General features: G+C 43.5%; 1 protein-coding gene across 1 annotated transcript in view; it reads right to left on the bottom strand.

The window, feature by feature from the left end:
• The window catches only part of LOC308150280 (nucleosome-remodeling factor subunit BPTF-like), a 52,791-nt gene extending 47,828 nt beyond the window's left edge, over positions 1–4,963 (bottom strand). The window contains exons 1-2 of the mRNA XM_080523129.1: positions 4,370–4,963; positions 2,220–3,042 (exon numbers count right to left, since the gene is read on the bottom strand). Coding sequence (XP_080379255.1) covers positions 2,220–3,042; positions 4,370–4,871 — 1,325 coding nt within the window. The 5' untranslated portion in view covers positions 4,872–4,963. The remainder of the gene's footprint in view (positions 1–2,219; positions 3,043–4,369) is intronic.
• Between the last annotated feature and the right edge of the window lie 18,442 nt (positions 4,964–23,405).

The following is a 23,405-nucleotide window of genomic DNA, read 5'->3' as shown; positions in this document are numbered from 1 at the left end:
CGGTTCATAACCAGTTAGATACACCAAGATCTTATATGACAACAAGCTTCACAACAAAGGCTTGAGTTACAAAAAATGTGCATTTACATTTTATGCATGTACGTTATTGATGAAAAAAAATATTTCGGGCTTAAAGATCTGATTGAAGAGATGGGATGAGCCTAATCGTATTTTCCCGTTGACATTATGTTGCAAGGTGGGTATCTAATTCACCTTGAAAACAAATGAATCTAAGCTTCAAAGGGAAGTAATAGGCTACGTGTTTTCTGGGTCATAAGGCATGAATAATTTCTTCTTGCCAGTAACAGTATTAGCCTATATACAGCTAAATGATTAAAGAAAGTCAAGCAAAGACCTTCCAACATCATCCGCTGTAGTTAGTACGCTGTTCTTTATGTTTATTTGGCAGCCGTTATCCAATTTAGGCAGAAACTGAATCACTTGGGTCACAACCTTTCACACCCGTATGCCAACTCCTTTCATTGTTCTAAAGCAACACTGAGTGGGCTACTCAACACTAATTGGCATTGTGCTGAAATTCCACCAGGACGTCTTTGCTGCCTTCCAGCCCACTTGATGCCCCTCTTGTAGGCGTCTCACAAGAGAGGTTAAACCAATTACAGGCGGTGTGAAGACATGCTCAAGAGGAGGTGAGGCGAAATAGATGAACAAGGCCGATACTCCAGCAGAGATTCACTTCACTCTCAGGGGCAAAATCAGCCATGACAGAGCACAGGATGAAAGCCCGGAGGAGTGTCACCCTCACTAAGGGCGTAGTTAACGATCACACATCACACATCTCATAATGTCACTAATGACCCCTTAGGGACGCAGCTTGCTAGTATGTATAGCAGCAAGGAGGGGAGGGAAGGAAATGGGCTTCTCAGATTGAGTCATTATCAGCACAATTATCACACCCAGTAATTTTTTTATTCAGACTGACTAGCTAGGATACCAGGCAATGAGAAATCACGCAAGAAACACAATGTAAAAAAACTGTTGCGTCGAGCCCTTATGGGACATAGATAATGTTAACTTTCCAGTTTATTGGCCCCGAACAGTAGGGAGCGCACTGGTTACTTTAGTTTAGTCTAATTTAGCCAATATCGTAGCTAGTAACTAGCCTTAGCAGTCTGGACTGCTCTGCTTGATGAAGGATGCTTGTGAGACTTTGTGGTGACGTTCACAAACAGGAGCTTTATGTGCTCCGCAGCAACGAACACAATTCACAGCCTTATAACACTGTTATGCTGCAATCCTGAGCTTATCTGGACACGTTTAGACTGACTGTCATCACTCAACATCTGTGGCATGAAACATGTAGGTCTACTTTTCACTCACGCACACGGCTGAACCGGTAACAGTAAGGTAAAAAATTTTTTACGGGAGATTCATGCTATTTTTGTCCCCCCGTCACAGTAACTGTGAAAAACAATCTCACACCACCAACCAGAAAAAACAACTCTGGGTTTTTTGAGAGAGAAGGCAATAAATCCCAAGGTACTATGAGGGAAAAACATAATCTCTCTCACTAGTTAGGGTACATAATACTGCGTCTTTACAAAGGTAATAAAATAACTTTCTTTGTCAAACCAATAAAAAGCATGAAAAAAAAACGAGACCGAGAGTAACCGTTTTTCTACATCTCAATAATGTCAGCCCAAATGATTATAACAAGCACCGGGCTTGCGGGCGCACAGAGATAGTTTTCACGCGTGTGTGCTTCACTTCTTCTTCTACCACCTGAGCCTTATTTTGAGCCAGAAAAAACCCTGCAGCAGAGATGATTTTGGCGACTGCAAAATATTTATTTTCCAGGCATTGACATACACCCACTGTGACTGGATGCCTCGAAAAACATAGAAGGCACATATTACATACTTTTCTCCCCTAAGAATAGAAGAGGGGAGAAAATGACTTGGCTCTGCCACTGTGAACATTTCAGAGCAAATGAACATGTAGTAGGCCTAATGATAGAAAGAGTAACTATCGTTGATCGCCAATGATCAAGCGAATCGCCAATTTAAAGCAAAAGTGTTGTTATGTACCTCAGGTAAGTCATTACGTAGTAGGTAAGCGCATTTTGACATGAAAGAACACGGGTCGTTTTGATAACGCAATCCAGCGCCACCTTGATAAAAAATCCCGGGGGAGAACCCTGTATTACAATACATGATTTTGTTGGTGGAACGGAGGGGAGAAGGGGGGTCATTACTCACACAACTATCCTCCGGTTGAGGAACCAGTACTTCCTCTGGTGGCGGTCGTAGCCGACGGGCTCCAGGCGGATGTAAGGCTTGCTCTTCTGCATCTCCGTCACGCAGTCCGTGACCCCTGGCACCTTGTGAGCCACGCAGATCTCACACTGCCACTCGTCCTCCGGCACCTCCTCCAGGGGCGGCTTCACACACTCCAGGTGGTAGACGGCCGAGCAGGTCTCGCAGCACAGCAGGTCCCCCAGCCTGTGACACACGCGACAGTGGTCGTCGTACTGCACCACCCCCTCGGACATCAGTTCCTCGCGGGCGATGTTGGTGGTGAGGAACTGGTCCACCAGGAACTGCAGCACCTTGATCTTACTCTCCAGCGGGCCGTACGGGTAGTCCTCCAGCTCCTGGTAGGAGAGGACGTGGTGGTACTCCCGGTCGCTCTCGCAGTAGGCCCGCACCACCTCGGGCCAGGTCATGCCGTCGATGAAGTAGAGGGTGGAGTTGACGCTGTCTTTGAGGTCGGCGGGGCCGAACGTGGTGTTGGAGGTGTCCTCCTCGCGCAGGATGGCCTTGAGCAGAGAGATGTGGGTCTCGGCCATCAGCGTGCACTGCTCCAGGCCCACCAGCGCCGCGCAGAAGTCCTCGAAGCGGAACGGGGAGAGGCGCAGCACCGTGCTGAAGTTGCGCAGCACCTCGTAGATGGAGGACACGTTGAGCAGCTCCTGGCTGGGGACCATGAGGTCCTCCGAGGTCCTGGGGAGCTCCAGGGGAGGGATCTCTTTCTCCTCAAAGATGGGCGAGCGGGGGCGGTGGACCCGCGCCTTCCTCCTCCCTGCAGGACGAAGGGAGAGAACATAAAAGTTATTAATGACATTCATTTAAAGACACTAAAAAACCTGGGGGATTTGTCTTGCATAACACCATCTCAAACTTATGATAGTAATGATAATCAATACATGTCACTTTTTTTTCCATACTCATTGTTTATATATAGCTATATAGATGTGCTCCTAACCATCGCTCCATTTACATCTCACACGAATTCTTATACACTTTCCTTTAATCCCTATAAAATCATATAATTGTAAGCTATAGTGTAATGAACGTTATTATCCAATGTGTATGAGCTAGATACACAAATGACTTCCATGAAATGTCCATGTAAAAAGTCACCACACATTTAGACATGAGTCACATTATTACTATATCATCTTTTGTTAGAATATCAAATATCTAATGAGCTGAGCCAGTGAAATGACAGATGCTTCCTCCACACATTGCTGCAACAGGTGAAATTGAGGGCGCCTATTTTCAAAACAAAGGGCCACATGGTAGACACCCTGTCATTAGCTGACTAGCTGCCTGCTAGACCTCCTGGTCAGGTGCAGGAGCCCAGGACACGGAGGCTAACAGCTACCTCTCTGCACAACTCATCTGTTCATCTATTGGGGGGGGGGGGCAATCCTGTTTACAATGGTCAGCGATAAATAGCGAGTATATGTAAATCCATGCACAGAACTGCTATTCGTTTTTAGATCATTAAAATGGTACAGACATGCAAGCTTAGCATGTAGCAGGCTAACTATCTCCTGTATAGGAAATGGTGTCTTGACGCCGTTTGACAGGCTCCATTTTACAAAGCTCACAACACAATCAAAATTGTGCAACATCGCACATGAACGATAACGCAATGTTAACGCATATTTAACTGGTCGTTTTAGATAGTGCTAGATAATGAATGAACAATCCGGCTCCTCTGTCTGGGGTGTAGCTAGCATTATTTGCTAGCTGCTAGCTGTTTAGATTAGTTGGCTAAGAAATTGCAGTATCCTTTAGCTGATCATAATAGTAGGTGATCGGACGAATCAAAACGACAACATGCGTAATGAGAAATATAAGGATGCTTCAAACGATCGAGGTAGATATAGGGACACTAGCCACCGCATGAGTCCGTTTTTGCAGCAGCAGTGTCTGAGTGTCGCGGGGCCTGTCAGTGCATCCTCCATGCATACTCCATTTTGAACAATACAGCTTCCAGGCACTAAGATTATAGTCATGAACATAATCATCAGATTTGGGGGGGGGGGATTCATTTCACTGTCAGTGCACTGTGCCTTCTAGCACTCTCTAAACAACTTCATCAATATTGCTGTTTTTACCCGGAGTACTGCCATGAGTGCTCTGACTCCGAAAGCTGCTCTCAGTACAGTAGCTGCCATCATCATCATCCTCTTCGAGGATTTCCTCAAGGCAGTCTGACTCCTGATTGAGGGCCTCTTCTTCGTCTTCTTCTTCTTCCGTTATCGGCTCTTCCTCTATGCACTCGTCTTCCTCGGATCTCAAACTTACAACATCATCATCTTCATCACTCTCATGGTCATCGTAGACCACTGACCTGGCGGGTGCTCGCCTCCCCCTGCCTCTGCCTACACCACCACCCCTGCCTCTCCCTCTGCCCCGAGACACCGTGGTTGAACCCACTTTCCCCCTGCCCCTCGATGGCTTGAGAGTTTCCCTCGGGGGACTATCCAAATGGACCTCGGCAGTACCTCTCCCCTTTGCCCGTAACCCCCTCCTGGGTCTCAAACCACGCACCGGCCCGGAGGACATGGGCTCCTCCATCAGCAGGGTTTTAGGCGGCCTGCCTCTTCTGCCCCTCATTATTTAGAGAATCTATTCTTTTCGCTTGCAATTTTTGCGATCGTTTTGGCACACCAGAACCAAGAAAAACAGGCACCACTAGAAATCTTGACTTTCGTAGATTCCGGAAGAAATAGTCCCGTAAAGCCCCGGTCTCGGTTTGGGTAAGAAAGCTCAATACGAATAGCCGACGTCCCGTCTCGTATCGCTCGCAGTCGCCATTTTTCTTCCTCTCTCACCGAGCACTGAAAACATAACGGCAGGCCCGGGCTGAGGTCACGTGGTGCTGTTCTCCTACTACACTACAGTGGATGAGAGCAGACAAATAGGGATATGAATTCAGAAACTCGTAGCTCTGATATATTATTGCATATTAGTAGGAATAGTTCTGTCTTCAAAACACACAAACTCGTGTCTAACGCGAAATCTATCTGGAAAATGAATATTCTGAAGAAAATGCTCCCATTGCATTGTTTCCCTGTCTGACATCTGTTTTGGGGACCTATTACCATGAATCAATATTGAATTTAAATCAGTCACTTGTTTCCACATTCTAACATGTATTTACAGAACCACAGAATCAGGCATGTTTTAGTGTTCCAGAGATGCATATTGGTACGTGTCCATACTATTTAATGAACATGTAGGGCTATGAGTCACAGCTCTCATCATGACCTAATGGGCCTGTCTGATGGCTTTCATCGATGTTCCAAAACGAGTCCCATCTCGACATCCCTGTCCTCCCATGATTGGTATAGTCAGAATCAACAGAAAATATACATAGGCTTAATATCTTATATTATTAGCCTGCTGAGCTGATATGCAAGAAAATGGATAAGGCACTTTTTGACTGTGTTTCTAATGGATATTTTCACTGTCAGTTATTCCACAGTTCTCACAGACACGAGAAACCTTTTGATGATTTCCTTTCCATCCGTATAGGCTACTGATAATGTAAATGTAAATACATATCATTGTTTTCAAGTTAATGAGAAATAATTAATATTTCGGAACTAAATGTAAATAATATAATTTCTGGTAGTGTTACCAAACGCGACACAAAGTAACTAATGTAATGTAATATAACCCTAAAAATGTTTATAAAACTATTTTTTCTTTTCAAATTCATCCAGTTGTCGTGGCCGAGTGGTTAAGGCGATGGACTAGAAATCCATTGGGATCTTCCCGCGCAGGTTCGAATCCTGCCGACAACGCAGTTCTTTTCTTTTCTTTTATACTTTCAGTACGGCATGTATAAAGGACCACTGCCTCCTGTGTATCTCTTGAGTAAATAATAATACGAACAAAACGTTAATTACAATTATTGAGAGGTATTATGAAACGGTTTCATGACAGTCATCCTATTTTGTGATTAAGAGAACAGCCTATATTGTGCACAAAAGTAGTCGTAAAATGATAAGTGACAGGGATGTTTGATTTAAAGTCATTTAAAGCTTAAATTAAAAAAAAATATTTTATAGAACACAAAACCATATCGAACTTATTCGAACGATGCTTCGCTATGGGGGAAACTTATAAAAGAGCGCCTCCCAGTGGTTACTGTTAGGATGCGTGTACACCTAGGCCGTATGTAAAGGCCAGGTAGGGCCACATGCAATACGAAGTTTGTAAAATGTGATAAACATGTAGTTACAGATGAATTTATCGTGTGTTGCATTAATGTTGAATAGATGCACTTCCTAGGAGTATTTAACAAATAGATGGCAAGAAGACAATCAGCCTTTTTTTCTCCGAAAGCTGCAATGAGAGTGTTAACTGAAATGAGATGCTTAACATCATTATCATGTAAAATTAATAAAAGTGAAACATCACACATCATTATTATTATTATTATTATTATTATTATTATTATTATTATTATGATGTTGTGTATTTTCAGTCCCTTTTCTCTAAAATCCCATCCCACTCATGCTAATAGCTGCCAGGGGGTGGCGATAATGCACCATATATAGAAGCACACCTCTCCGGTAGAAGTGAGAGCTGAAGTGTGTTAATTGTTAATTGTTAATTGTATTTATAATGCGCCCCCCATCCAACTTTTACATCGGCCCGGGGCGCAGCCTAGTCCAGCACCGTAGGTCCCTATAGAGGGGTGGGAAATATAGGATAGCGCCACGGGTGGGTACCTATAGGAGTCCTCACGTGTGCAGTGTAGTACCCTTGGGTTTCCGATTGCAGTGCCTTATTGTTATTTTATTGAGTGCAGTGTCCCCTTTGATGATTGCTGTGTCAGATATTATCTTGCAGTGTAGTGTTCTCTCATTGATGTTTTGCAGTGCCCTCCCCAAGCTACCAGGGTCTAGTGTGTGTGGCAAGATGGGCTATGGTGGGACTACTCAACTAAATAATAAAGTTGCCAGACAACGCCACCCTGGGAGTTTCACCCAGGGAATTCAACAAGGGCACACAGGTTCGTTTCACTCAGTAGGTCAGAGACGTGGTTTAAAAATATAGACACTTTATTTAGATGCTTCATTAGAAACAGCACAGCATTTACAACAAGACATGGCGATGAAAACAAACAAACAACGTCACAGCAACCGAAGTGCATGGAATGCAGATTCCAGACATAAAACTCAAACTTCAGACCATGTTTTAATATACGATGTGTGTGCTGTGACCAGTGTGTTTCTAAATAAGTAATTTACAGAGCTAAAATGCGAGATGCGGTGAGACAAAGCGGCAGTGCTCCGCGTCGTGGAGCAGGAAGTTGCTTGCTTGTAGCGGGGGAGGCTTGACCGGTGTGATATCTTCCTAATATAATAATGATGAGCGGACAGCGGGTAAACATTAACTGGTTTATATGAATAAGTGCAGAGCAGTACAGAGCATGGCAGTTCCCCACATTAGACTAACCCGGAAGCTATGCTGCCCCCCCCCACGGGACCTTCCTGACCCGGCAGATAACCTCTACACAGGGGTCGGCAATAGGCGGCCCGTGGGCCATTGCTGGCCCGTCACCAATAATATTTGGCCCAGCAGATTATTTTGAGAATCCATATATATATATATATATATTATTATTTTTTACAATATCGGACCGACAGTCCCACACCGCGCCTATAATGTCCGAATAGAGAATCTACCACCACCTGAATAATGCTTATTGTACTTTTATTCATGTTGAGAGTGAATGACACAGGGACAGACAATCAGGCAGCGGGGTGCACCGAAGCGCACTGACGCTGAACCCCTCAGAACCCCTCATAGTGAATCATAAGCAGGTGGACACGGCGTGGTGCTGAAATAGCCGACATGCGGTGTGTGGTTTGAAAAAAAAATAACATCAGCTCATTAAATCATTCAAACGTAATGTTTACGTATGTGACTGCAACACACATATGAACAGTAACAAAGCAAATTCTGTTTAATTTTCTGAAAAACATTGACAACAAAATCGGCGCAAAAGTGGTGGTAGGCCTATGCTCCTGAAACGACAGAGCAAACGCGCTATTAGGGATAATAAGTACAATGAGCCATAAGCCATTCATTCAAAATATACAAAATACAATTAGGTTATTAAATACAATAACGACAGGCTTGGTACTCACTTAATGTGAAAAGTGGCATCTCCCATCGGTCACTATTTGCTTGATATCTGGTGATATTGACGTCACTTTAATCCGCAGGCAGTTTTTTTATTTAATTTTTTATGCATCAATCGATTCCTCTCGTGTGTCTTTATCACATTCATTGAGGAAAAGGACGACTCGCATGTATAGAAAGGGAACATTGTGAGCACGGAAGATGTGAGTCTCACACAACGGCTTTGCATTGATGAAACCAGGTAGGATGAACGTATAGTTCGCTGTCCATTCCTCTTTAAATGCCCTGTTTTCACCGTCAACTTTCCTCTTTAGACCTTTGGAGAGTGACATTATGTATCTCTTGCTAGTTAGCAGGTTAAATGTTTAGCTAACTTCACCCGGCACGCAAACAACCAATCCAATAATAAATAATGTGACCTTGTCTGGAGGAGGGGGGGAATCATTCAGAATAAAAGTGTTAAATGTTAAATAATTATTAGAATAAGTTAGGCTGCGATACATCGTCAGTCCACACATTTATTATTCAAAACTATGGAAAAGGGTGAAACTACGTTTCAACGTTGTTGAGAATCACACCAATAGAGCGACTACTAGCCAGTTTGCTTACCAGTACCCAGCGGTCCCCAAGGGGAGGCCAAGGACCACCGGCACAAAGCAAGCAAGCAAGGGCAAAAACCTGTACACCATGTATCCAGGAAAAATTCCTTGCATATTATCGGCGTACACACTGTCCATAAATTTAGTGTTATATTTGCATCGTTCTGCATCCAGTATGGTCACAGGTCCTGCCAAAAGAGAATCTTAAGCACAGTTATGATGCAACAACACAATAAAGACAATAAAGATGACAGCAATACAACCTGATGGTGGTCCTGGTACACCCTTGTACCGGTTCCAGTACTGCTCTAGGTGCTATTTGGAGCTGACAGTGCCTCATCAGCACCCGGGTCCATTTTCCTGTCAACACAAATCTCAAAACACGAGTATGGTGTAATGGCCTAGTGATCCTAGTTCTATAATGTCCAATGTCTCCCTTAGTATCAAAAGGCGACATTGAATAAGTAGGTTTTGAGGTCACGCTTAAAAATGTCCTGAGTTTTAGACAACCTCAGGCCCAGGGTGTTCCACAATCTAGGAGCATATATGCTAAAAGCTGATCCTCCAAATCTCTTTGTCCTAGCCTCTGGCACTATTAAAAGTTCCGTGCCACTAGACCGTAGGGGTCTAGCTGGTGTGTATCTTATGAGCATGTCCACCATGTAGCCAGAATAGAGAGGGTTATGGGCCTGAGGAGCGTACCTGGGTGCCTCGGCGGGATATACTGGATCCGAGCCTCATTACGGACTTTCGCCGGCTCCATCCCGAGGTACCCGGGTGAACTTCTGGTGCCGTTCGTCGGGGGGGGGGGGCACTGTTACGAGGGGGGTCAGCGAGGATCACTCCCCAACGCCTCTGCTGGTTGAAGAGCGACATTACTCCAGCCCTGGACTAATTACGTTATGATTGTCACCTGTGAGTGTTTGTCTGTGTATTTAGGTGTGTCCCATTTCCTTGTTCCCTTGTCAGTTGTTCGTGTTTGTTGACGTGATGAGAACCCTTGCATGTCATATGGAAAATACCGTGTCTGCTATTTTGACTCTGTCCGTTCTGTCCTGGAGGACTTAATTTACCTGTCGCTATTCCCAGGTATAGTGATTGTATTTAGTGTTCGTTATTTTCTTTGTATTTGCATTATTCTTGCGGTTAGCTGATGGAGCCTTGATTGCTCTCCTTTTGTTTTGTCGATACGCTAGTTGGTTTTGTATCCGCTTTTATGATTTACTCGCAACTCAGAGCCTTGCTTGCTCCCCTTTACTTTTGGTTCTATATCCTTGCCCTGTTGTGACTGTTCATTGCCGCTCAGTAAAGAGAAACTTATTTTATCACTGTCTCGACCTCCTTTCATCCGAGCTGCACCGCACATGGGTCCAACACCATTCTACCTCTAGAACTTTATACCAAAACGTAACACCTGTTCCTGCCTCCGGACTGTTTTAAATTTAAAATACATTGTTCTAGTTTAGCTATTTGGAAGTAAGAGATTATGTAAGAGTTAATGTGTGCTTGGTTTTAATACATGAATGTATTGTAAATGTACAATTTTGGAATGCAATTGCAAATTTCGCAAATGTTTAATATTGATATACTTTAGCTTTATTGTTTCATTCTTACTTGGCAGATTATAATAGTAAAAAAGGTATTAAGGTATTAAAGTGATCTTACAGGATTTTTGTATATTTTCAGCCGCTAGTTAAATGAGCGCTCAGGGGCCAAAACGGGTCTGTGTGATAGAGAGCTGGGGATCTCCTTCGACCTCCTGTGGGACGTGAAGAGCTCCTCCAAACAGGTGAGCGGGGGGTCCCAGGCGTTCTCCTGCTCTCTGTGTCCGTTCTCCTACACCTCCCAGACGTTCCTCCACAAGCATGTGAAGAGATGCCACCATGAGGAGTACGTCAGACTGCTGAGGACAGGAGTGATCAGACCAGAGACGTCTTCCAGAGGCCCACAACCTCCCCCCACCACCACAGACACCCCCCTCGCTCCTTCCAGAGGCCCACAACCGCCCCCACCACCTCAGACACCCCCCTGCCCCCCAACCGCAAACAGTGACACAGACAAACCTGGACCTCACCACTGTGATCTGTGTGGGAGGGGCTTCACTACAAAGGGTAGTCTCAACAGACACCAGCCGGACCCGACACCATCAACCTCGGGCATGAACACACACCCGGGGCGGGAGCCTGAGGGACCGACCCAGGGTCTCCTACACGGAAGAGGAGGTACCGAAGGATGACCACTACCTCTACTGTGAGGAGTGCCAAGACTTCTTCCTTGAGGAGTGTAAGGTGCACGGCCCCCCCCTCTTCATCCCAGACAGCCCCGCCCCCCTGGGGGCTGCAGACAGGGCCAGGCTCACCCTGCCCCCTGGCCTGGAGGTGAGGACCTCAGGCATCCCTGGTGCCGGCCTGGGGGTGTTCAGCTCTGGACCCAGCCTGGCTGTAGGAACACACTATGGCCCTTATGAAGGAGAGCTCTCCTGTTTCTTCTACAGACTTTGTCCAGAAATAGAATCAATGTGTTTTTGTTGCAAAGTTACAGTTGTCTGGGGAGTTGTAGTTTTTGTAGGAATATGTAGTTTTTGTTGAAATTCAGTCAGGAATAGGTACGTAGGCCGACACACGTTACATTTTACAACATCTATTTATCAAATTAATAAATTAAATTAAAAAATACATGTATGTTAGGTGATTTCCAATTTTCTGCTTTTTTTAAATATTTTTTTTTGCAGTTTTTGTCCAGAAATAGAATCAACATGTTTTTGAATGTTAACAATACCAGTACACTGTGCATACGTTGCACTGACTCAAAACAGGTTAATTCGCCTGTTCTTGTGTTTGCTTGCAAACACTTTTATAAAGTCATCCATGTTCAATGCCTTAGCTCGTCTTGATTCAATGCTTAGCACACCTAAATGGCTACACCTGCTGTCTAGCATGGTTGTCCGCAAATGATTTTTAATGAGCTTTAGAGCTGAAAAGCTCCGCTCACAGCCAGCGCTGCTGACTGGAAGGGTTACGGCTATTTTGCAAAGTCTGAAAAGCTCATGAAAAACTTCTGGGTATTGCTCTAAAAACACAGTTAAGTCTAAAGTGCTTGTCAACTGTACAGCCCCACTCTCTGCCTTCATTTTCAAAATTCTCCTAGCTTGGTGAAGCTGATGAGTAAGATCTTCACGGTCACATCCATATGTTTCACTTAAGCCAAATACCTGGTCATCCTGCAGGAAGGTATGGCTTTTAGGATGTAGGGCCTGTATGCCTTTCATTATTAAGCAGTTTGGTTTTGAGAACCTTCTGTTAATTTCACCGATTAGTGAATCAAGGATGGGATAGAGTAGTCTGTCTGAATGCGTCTTTATCATAATGACCCTGTCGCAGACCTATAGTACATGTCACATAAGACCCACCAAGCCTGGAGCTAACTTTTTGTGACCTCTTCTCACCATCCTGAATAGCTATATTGCACTGTTTGGCTGTTTCTTCTATGTCGTGCCACAGTTGATCACAAAATGTCTCAGTCCTGTACTCCTGAAACGTATCACAAAGTGACTCTACCATGTCCACTGCCATAGCCAAGTCAACAGAAGGTGACTGTAGTAAGTCAGAAAGGAGCTTTGTGTTTCCAAACAGTTTTCTGAAGGTTGCAAGGAGGCCAATGAAGGTCAGGTCAATCTGTGCAAGCAAACCTCGAGCATCAATGGATCTGTCTCTATGATTTTCTGTGCATATATCTTGAAGAACACGCAACACGGCTGGTAACCTATCCATCAAGTTCCTGCAAGCCAATGCTCTACATGCCCATCTTGTGTCACTTAGTTTTACCAACTCCCTGGCCTAGCCACCATACATCTCCTTTTGAACACCAAGCCATTTCTGGTGCACACAAGATCCAGACATGTACACATAGATCTTCTCAAGACGTGAGAAGAAGCAATCAGCCTCTGGGACTGACTTTACAGTGTCAACTAAGACCAGGTTCAGACAGTGCGCATTACAGTGTACATAAAACGCATGCATCCTCTGCCTTAATTCTGGCTGCCACACCCGAGTGTTTGCCACTCATCACTGAGGCCCCATCATAGCCTTGCCCAACCAGATTAGACTTGTAGTCGAGGCCATAGTTTTCTAAAGACTGGATGATCATGTCACTAAGCCCCTTAGCATCTCGATGTTGGGCATGTTTGAAATCCAGAAAACTTTCATGGACAGCCCCGTTGTAATAATATCGAACAACCAATGAGAGCTGCTCCTTCTTTTGCAGATCTTTGGTTTCATCAGTAATCACAGAAAAAAACTCACTCTTCTTCACTTCTGCCACAATAGAATCACGCACCATACCAGCTAGGCACTGCAGAATTTCATTCTGGATGGTATTGCTGGTGTATTTTGCATTACCTTGTGCCTTCATTTTGTTGGCTACCAAAGGATTGTGTTTAGCAATCATTTCAAGAATTTCTAAGAAATTCCCTTTGTGCTCTTCAGAGTCACTGTGACCTCTTTGGGCTATATTCTGAGTTGCAGTCAAACGCAATACATCTGCAACTGTTTTTATGTAGCTGCGATTCTCTTGCACTTTTTTTCTGTATTCTTTGTTAATCAGGTCTACTATGGAAGCATCTGTAAGTGCTGCCCTCTTGTACTCATTCAAAGCAAACATGGCATTAGTGTGACACTCAGATTTCTCATGCTGCTTGAAGCCACCATCTTTGAACATTGCTTTCTTCCAATTTGAAAAACCTGATTCTGACGTGAAAACAGACTGTGGTGCACTAGGCAGGGAAAAGTGTCTGCAAGGATAACAGTAGGCTGAATCTCTGCTTGGTGAGTATTCAAGCCATGAATGCAGCTGATACCACGGCGGATTGAACGACCTCCTCTTCTCACCTTGGACAGTCTTGGGAAAAATCTTTAGCCGAGGTTGAGTGGGACCTTCTGCTCTTGACTGTGAAATATCTGTGACAAATGCCTGAGAATCAGATCCTGCCTTCAAGTCTCTGAGACAGAAGTACTCATTGGTGCATTAATACATAGATGAAAGAATTGAAGTAGTACAATATATTAAGCGGGCTACAGTATATTTAATATGAACAATTACATATTAAGGCTTACCAGGAGGTCCACGTGGGGCAGCAAGGCCTGCCACATCACTGTCCCCACAGGAAAATGCAGGGCCTGCAGGTACTGATGGCTGGTCCTCGTTGTCAGTATCATAGTCTGAGACTGAGAGTGGCTGACTAGACACACCTAAAGCAATGCAGGAATTGTAATAGTTGTATCAATTTAATAGTAGTAGTAATAGTAATAGTAGTAATAGTTGTATTGATAACAACCTGAAAGCAGAGAAGTAGATGGCTTATATTGTATGTATTGTATAGCTAGGGCTGTCCCAAACGACTATTTTTCTAACGATTAATCTAGCGATTATTTTTCGGTTGGTCGATTAGTCTAACGACTAATTTATTGGTTAGTCTAACGATAAAAAAAAAATACTGTTCGAAAAAAAAACATACAAAAATACATTTCTTATCATGTGTAGGCCCCTTAATTTCCACCTCACTGCTATGTTTAGCCAACTTGAATGCCAACATGGCCATTTACAAGTCTGTCCATCACCACAACACATAGCTAGCTAGTAGCTACATAGCTAGCTAACGTTACTCTCGCTGCTATGTTATGATTAGCTAAATTGATGCTAACGTAGCATGCGAGCTACGAGCTAGATAACGTACAGTAGGTGCGAGCACCACAATGACAATAGGCTACCGTAGCTAGCCAGCTACATAGCTAACGTTACTAACACCAGAAGACAAGACATACAAACTGTGGTGAGCTACATTGCTTGTGTAACATTAGATAGTAGCTATCCATTTTTCACTCATACACGGCCGGAAAAGTGAACAGAAATACAACGGTGACTTACGGTGCTATCTTGCGGCTGTCTTCACAAAGAGCTCCAGGATGCTTTTGTGGTATATTTTAAATTACTTGAAACACACACACATACCATGATATGTGTGGTATAATATATGGTATAATAGCCTTATATGGTATAATAAGGCTTATATGGTATAATATGGTATAATAAGGCTTTGTAAAAGTCTGACCTCTCCTGAAGGCCTGCGAGGGCATGATGTTCTCTGAACAATGGGGGTTTTACGACAGCCACATGGTCGAACACACACACAGACACGCACACACACGCGCACACACACACACTTTTTCTCAAACCAACCCAGAGAGAGAGTTGGAGAAACAATCGATCAGCTCCTTATTAGGGCAGAGGCCGAGGAGGAAGGGTCACGATTGGTCAAGACCTATGGACCAAGTATTGAGCTGATACTGTGATGTGGTTGGCTCAAATGTGAGCTGGGGCAGGTATAAAACCTGAAGAGACAGCAAGAGATCACTCTCTTTGTCCTCGGACCCCCACCCAGATGCCTTGTGTTGATGACCTGATCCTGTGTAACCTGTCTTTTTTGAATAAATAGTCTTAAACTTTGCTCAAGACCTTTTCCTCATTTTTGACAATCACCAGACAACGAATATATTCTACACTTTCGCTTGAGGTGCTCGTTCATTGCAGACGTACTGCTGTGATAGGCCATTTCATTTCTGCACAGTTTACAGACCACCACATTGTTTTCTTTTTTTGTAAAGTACTCCCACACTTTGGACGATCGTGGGCGAAGTCTTTTAGCTGCTCTGCCTCCTCCATGTTTGCACTGGTCGCAGCCATTTTGTTTATTTACGACGCACCGACGCACATTACGCAAGTCGACGAATCGTAACAGCCCTATTGTATACTGTATATACATTGATGTGCAGGTGAAGCTGATGTGCAGCCTTCATCATCAGTATCCTTGTTTGACTACAAAATCACAGAAATGGTCATCATAATGACAAAATCAGCCTTTTTTGTAAGTAGGCCGATGTTAGCTACCAAACTCAAATGAATACAATATGAATACCCATACAGGCTTAATCGACAAGATTCGGCTTTAGTTTAAATGTATAGCAATTAATCACAATGTTACATTATCACGGTTATCAAATAAGTGCTTACTAAAAATAAATCTGGAGCTATCAGAATGTTACATACATACTCATGACCATGTGTACAGCAGAGGCTGGAGGCTCCTGCTGTGGGCTAACTGGGTTTACATCCTCCAGCTGGCTCTCATCCCCTGACTGGGGTCATCCCTATGTTCCCCGGGTCCTATGTTCCCCGGGTCCTATGTTCCCCGGTTTCTTAGCAAAAAAAAAAAAAAGGGTTCTATGTTCCCCTCTTCCGAAAACTTCCGAAAAAGGGTTCTATGTTCCCCGCTTCCGAAAAAGGGTTCTATGTTCCCCGCTTCCGTATATTCCCCGCCTGCCGTTGTGTCAAGCGACCCCAGGTGTCGTTATGTAGTACTGCATGAGTTTTTTTTTTTTTTTTTTTTTTTTTTTTTAAACAACATACACAAATACATAATTATACTGTTAGTTTTATTTTTATTGTTTTTTTTTTAAACAACATACACAAATACATAATCATACTGTGGATTACTATGTGTACAACATTATTATATGAACAAAATGATTATATGTACAAAACCTTTTGTAGGTAGGACACTATTGGACCTCGGCCCAAATCTAGTACTGAACCTGACCCCCCATGCTAAACCATTTGGAAGTACAGTATACTAGGACTCCAATTCAGACACACTGGGGGGCTGTCACAAATCTACTAACTCTAATCAGCCTGGTCTCACACGGCAGACGTCAGAATTCGACGTTGATGGACAAACATTAATCTGCTCTATTCATACATTAATCTGCTCTATTCAGACATTAATCTGCTCTATTCAGACATTAATCTGCTCTATTCATACATTAATCTGCTCTATTCAGACATTAATCTGCTCTATTCAGACATTAATCTGCTCTATTCAGACATTAATCTGCTCTATTCAGACATTAATCTGCTCTATTCATACATTAATCTGCTCTATTCAGACATTAATCTGCTCTATTCACACATTAATCTGCTCTATTCACACATTAATCTGCTCTATTCAGACATTAATCTGCTCTATTCAGACATTAATCTGCTCTATTCAGACATTAATCTGCTCTATTCATACATTAATCTGCTCTATTCATACATTAATCTGCTCTATTCAGACATTAATCTGCTCTATTCACACATTAATGTCTTCACAAATGACCCAACTCTGATAGTCTTTATATCAAATCTGAGAATGAAATTCAGTATGCTAATTATAAAAGGGGTATGCTATTGATAATATGAATGAATGAATCAATGAATGGTCTTTATTGTCATTGATATATTACTGGTTTACATAAATAAAGGCTATGTACACTATCCACTATACTATACTGTACAAATAAAACACTGTGCTGTACTCTATGCTATGCTATACCTATTCTAACATTTCATATTCTCTGCAACCTTATGTACCCTAGGGTTGTCATATTGCACATAGTGTTATTGCACATTCATTTAAAGTGTTGCAGTTTGCAGGCTTGAAATGTACATATCATTGTAGCATGATATGCTAAATGTAGCATATCATTTAGATTGTTTTTAATGTATTGTTTTAGATAATTCATTATTTTAAAATATTATTTTCTTTAGATAAACAACTAAAATAAAAAATCTAAATTAGATGCTATTGATACTGCATAGAAACACATTGATATAATATACTTGTATGTTTCAGGGGACAATGTTGCACTCTGATATTTAGTGTGTCTCTGTTGCGCCCTTCTACTCCGAGTCACCAGAGGGCGTAACACCCCCTATCAATTGTTTTAAGGTCAATTGTAATTGAGCTTGAGTTACAAGACTTCCTCACATACCGGTATGTGAGGAACACATGCGTAGTGACAATGGCTCAAATAATTACTGGAGACCGAGGGGGGAAAATATTAGTTCTGGATAATTTTAGGTACCAGAAACACCGCACAAATTTACAGAATATTCGGTGGCGGTGTTGGAGAGAAGACTGCCGGACAGTTCTGGTTACAAACATCTTTGATGTAGAGGGGGTCAATCCCAACATAGAAGTTCGGGAGGTCCGCGAACATGTGCATGCCCCCGATACACAAATGGTGAACAATGCGCAATTTCGCCAAGTGATTACTGGAGAGGTGGTGAGAGAACCCACAGTACCAATCAAACGCATTTACGATGCTGAGTGCGTAGGTCTACAGCGGGGCCGTCCCATCCAGCGTGGAGGTCGCGGGCGACCTCCTCAAAGATTCTCCTCAGTTAGGTCTGTTATGGCCAGAGCCAGAGCTGCAGTAATCCCTCCCGTCCCAGCTACCGTTGATGATGTAAGGATCGACGGTCAATGGGCTGAGACATGGGGCAGAGACCATTTCCTCCTGCACCAAGACAGTGAGTGGGGCATAGCAGTGTTTTCCACAGAGGACAACCTGAGACAGCTGCGACACTGCAGGACATTATACATGGATGCTACATTCAAGTCGTGCCCACGCCCATACAACCAAGTATTTACTATACTCGGGGACATTCATGGCTTCGTTGTCCCCCTTGTACATGTCCTCATGGAGCAACGTACAATTGGACACTACCGACAAGTGTTCCAGTGTGTCAAAACGTCACTCAGGAGAATCACCCACCACCTTTGGCGTCCGCGTAAAGTCATCTGTGACTTTGAGCAAGCGCTGAAAACTGCTCTTGAAACGGAGTTGCCACAAGCCAGAATCGGAGGATGCTACTTCCATTTCAACCAAGCCTTGTGGAAGAGGGTACAGGCACTTGGATTGGCTGGTCCATTCCGTCATGACCATCCACTGGCAGCAGTCATCCGCAAGGTTTGTTGTGTTCTGTCTGCACTGCTGTCTGTCCTGTGTTGTTTTGTTTGCATTGCATTTAGAAATGCTCTTACTGTAACGCCAAATCAAATTCCTATATGTGTATGCTTAATGTGTATGCATAAATGGCAATAAACGTTATCTCATCTCTCATCTCATCTCATCTCATCTCATCTCAAGGTGATGGCCTTAGGACACCTGCCTCTGCCTCTGGTCCAGATCAATTTTGATCTTCTCCTCAACCACAGAAACACCAGGCGTGCCCTGATGAACCACCCTGAGTTACAAGACTTCCTTGCGTATGTTCGTAACACATATGTCCATCCTGGAGCGGCCTTCCCACCAGCGATGTGGAATGTGTTCGAAAGAAACATGGAGCAAAGGACCAATAATCATGTTGAATGTAAGTGTAACAATGACAGATCTGAACAAAAAAAATATAATTTCATCTAATAACTAAATCTGAAGTATTAAGTTAATTATTTTATATTGTTAATATAATATTGTCTGCTAATTATGGGTTAATTCATTCTTATCCTATCACCTCTGGGCCTGTGCGTATATCGAGGTTTAACTATGAGCCGAAACAAAAATTAACGAAACATCAAACACAGCAGAGGACAGGAGGGCTCTTTAAACAGGTGGACGAGTTGCCACGTACAGGCGCGCTAATGATGATGGACATAACATCAGTCCAATCATGGGCGGGCACCGTGATTGAGAAAGGATTAAAGCGCGCTAATGATGATGGACGTAACATCAGTCCAATCATGGGCGGGCACCGTGATTGAGAAAGGATTAAGAAAGGATTTAAAATTGTGAAAGGAGGAGACACAGAGGGGAAAATGTTCAATGTCAAAATGTTCATGCCAAACTAATAACATTTAGGGCCTGATTTACTAAGATCCCAAATAACGAATACTAATTGAAGTTCACACACAGGGGAAGTTGAGATATACTTGTTTTCGGCTATACTTCAAATAAGGCCCGCTATCTTCTACATTGGAAAGATCAACAATCCTCACTGCACACCGTTAGTAGATCAGCCTGCAGATGTAGAACCAGTTTGCACATTAATAGGCCATTAATAGGCTAATAAGTTATAATTCTGTATTTTTGTTCTAGCTTATCATCGTACTCTGAACGATGCTGTCCAAGTGCGCCATCCTTCACTTTGGAAATTCCTTCGGCACCTGAAGGATCAGCAAACGCTTGCAGAGGGTAAGCTGGGGATGGCAGACAGAGGCCACGCTCCCCCAACAAGGAGACGGAAGTGGAGGGAGTTGGAGGCCCGTCTACTGAGGCTGAAAGGACAGTACATGCAGGGCCTCAGAGATCTGGCTTCGTACTGGAGGGCTGTCAGCCGTAGCGTCCGTATGGGCTAGATTTCCACATTTATTTTGATAGCACTTTGGCCTATGTTATTGTTATTATTATTGTTATTGGCCTAATTGTGTTATTGTTATTATTATTATTATTGTTATTGTTATTATTATGTTATTGTTATTGTTATTGGCCTAAATATTGCTATTGTTATTATGTTTGTTGCTGTTTGTTGCTGTGCCTGACTACTAAAACACTAGAGTGAAAGAGACTACATCTCTGTATGCCAGGATCCCCCGAGGATTTGATGTGTGAAAGAGGATGTGTCACACTCTATGTGCTACGGAAACTGGCTAGTTACTTAGGGATTATATTATGGGATATGTGACACTGTAACCTAGAGACACACTGCGCTGTTACGTGACGTCCTGCCAATGGGATGTACAGTATTGTCTCAGGTTGGCATTTTGATGCTTGGTCTTGGAAACAAACACCATGTTTGCACAAACATAGTACATGCAGGGCCTCAGAGATCTGGCTTCGTACTGGAGGGCTGTCAGCCGTAGCGTCCGTATGGGCTAGATTTCCACATTTATTTTGATAGCACTTTGGCCTATGTTGTTGTTATTATTATTGTTATTGGCCTAATTGTGTTATTGTTATTATTATTATTATTATTGTTATTATTATGTTATTGTTATTGGCCTAAATATTGCTATTGTTATTATGTTTGTTGCTGTTTGTTGCTGTGCCTGACTACTAAAACACTAGAGTGAAAGAGACTACATCTCTGTATGCCAGGATCCCCCGAGGATTTGATGTGTGAAAGAGGATGTGTCACACTCTATGTGCTACGGAAACTGGCTAGTTACTTAGGGATTATATTATGGGATATGTGACACTGTAACCTAGAGACACACTGCGCTGTTACGTGACGTCCTGTCAATGGGATGTACAGTATTGTCTCAGGTTGGCATTTTGATGCTTGGTCTTGGAAACAAACACCATGTTTGCACAAACATAGTACATGCAGGGCCTCAGAGATCTGGCTTCGTACTGGAGGGCTGTCAGCCGTAGCGTCCGTATGGGCTAGATTTCCACATTTATTTTGATAGCACTTTGGCCTATGTTGTTGTTATTATTATTGTTATTGGCCTAATTGTGTTATTGTTATTATTATTATTATTATTGTTATTATTATGTTATTGTTATTGGCCTAAATATTGCTATTGTTATTATGTTTGTTGCTGTTTGTTGCTGTGCCTGACTACTAAAACACTAGAGTGAAAGAGACTACATCTCTGTATGCCAGGATCCCCCGAGGATTTGATGTGTGTTACGGGTCTACTTAGATCGATGCCATCGGCTATCGACTTGTTTGGTTGTTTCTGCATGACCCGTGTGTAGGTGCTTGTTCCCTTCACTTTGATATTACATGGCTGAACTTGATACACGTGTCTGTCATCATTGCTGCATCATACCATACACAAACATGGTGTCAGAAGCTGCTGAACTCACGTTAGCGGAATATTAGATAATATGAAGTGAGTACAGGTAGAGTAGCCTATGTCTGGATCGGAATCAAGTGATTCGGAGACTTTAGAAGACGAGACAAGTCAGCGAGCAACGATAGCTAGCATGGCAGCCATTACTTTTCCACCCCCTTCACCCATGAGCTTCACGGGCGATTGGAGCGTCAATTGGGACATATTCCGGGCCGAATATGAGGACTATGTCATCGTTACTGGCATAACTGAAAAGGACAAGAAAATCCAGGCTGCAACTCTGAGGACCGTGATGGGAAGTGAATGCAGACATATATACCGTCACAACTTAAATCTTTCCGAAGAGGATCAGGGGGATGCTGCGATCATACTGGCCGCGTTGGAGAAGTATTTCAAACCTACCAAGAACACAATATATGAAAGGTACGTCTTCGGGAGCTGCAAACAGGAGGAAGGAGAATCTATAGACGGTTTTGTGACCAGGCTGAGAGAAAGGGCAGCAACCTGTGAGTACGGACAGTTAAGAGATGAGATGATTCGTGACAAAATTGTACTGGGTGTTGGTAACGAGAGCATAAGGCGCAGATTGCTTAGAGAAAAGCAACTGACGTTGATCACAGCAATTGACATGTGCCGCGCAACGGAGCAGACAGACATTCGCATGAGAGCGATGGCGATAGCGAGTCCTCCGCACGTAGAAGCGGTGCTCGCCGTTGCTAGGCAACAATCTAGGCAACAACAATCCAGGCAAAACCAATGGAGGCAGAGCAATTCACCCAGAGCTGTAGACGCAGGCTATGCATGTAAATACTGTGGCAACTCGCATGCAAGGGGCAGAGATCACTGCCCAGCATTCGGAAAACAATGCAAATCATGTGGAGTAAATAATCACTTTGCTAAAGTGTGTCAAAAAAGCAAAAGACCCACTGAGGGAAAGATACACTGCATGGAAAATACAGCTGAGAGCTCAGAACAAAACAGTGAGGAAGACATATACATGCATGAGTCAATTGGTGCAGTGCAAGCCAAAGGGAAGAAATGGTTTGTAACATTACGTTTTCACAACAAGCCACAGCAATGTCAGTTGGACTCTGGAGCGACATGCAATGTAATGAGCCTTCATGACAAGAAAAGGCTGGCACCCAACGCACCACTCTGCCCAAGTGAGGCTAGACTAAAGCTGTACTCCGGGGAAACACTGAGCTCCATAGGCATCTTTGAGACAGAATGTAGAGTAAGAGGTCAAACATACAAGCTCTCATTTGAAATAGTTAAGTCTAGGCAAAATCCTCTCCTGTCAGGCTCTACCTGTGAACGCCTAGGTCTCATGCAGTTCACAATCCCTGAGGACGTGCTCAAAGTGGAACATGCACAGCCTGGAGCCCTAACCAAGGAGCAGCTGACTAACAAATACAGTGATGTATTCAACTCACCTGTGGAATCTCTACCCGGGGAGGTCCACTTTGACCTAGATTCCAGGGTTCCTACAGTTCAATGTGCCCCTCGCAATGTTCCCATTGCAATGAAAGCAGCAGTCAAAGCCCAGCTGGACAAGTACGAGGCTGACGGCCACATGGCGCCGGTCACAGACCCAACTGATTGGATCAGCAACATGGTTATTGTAAAAAAACCAGACAAGCTCAGACTATGTATAGATCCTAAGTTCCTGAACAAGGCCCTAAAGCGCTCTCATTACATCATGCCTACTCTGGATGA

The sequence above is a fragment of the Nansenia antarctica genome (assembly GCF_963989245.1).
Source record: "Nansenia antarctica genome assembly, chromosome: 2".
Classification (NCBI taxonomy): domain Eukaryota; kingdom Metazoa; phylum Chordata; class Actinopteri; order Argentiniformes; family Microstomatidae; genus Nansenia; species Nansenia antarctica.
The sequence above is the reverse complement of the archived record's forward strand: the minus strand, read 5'-3'. Positions and strand labels throughout refer to the sequence as shown.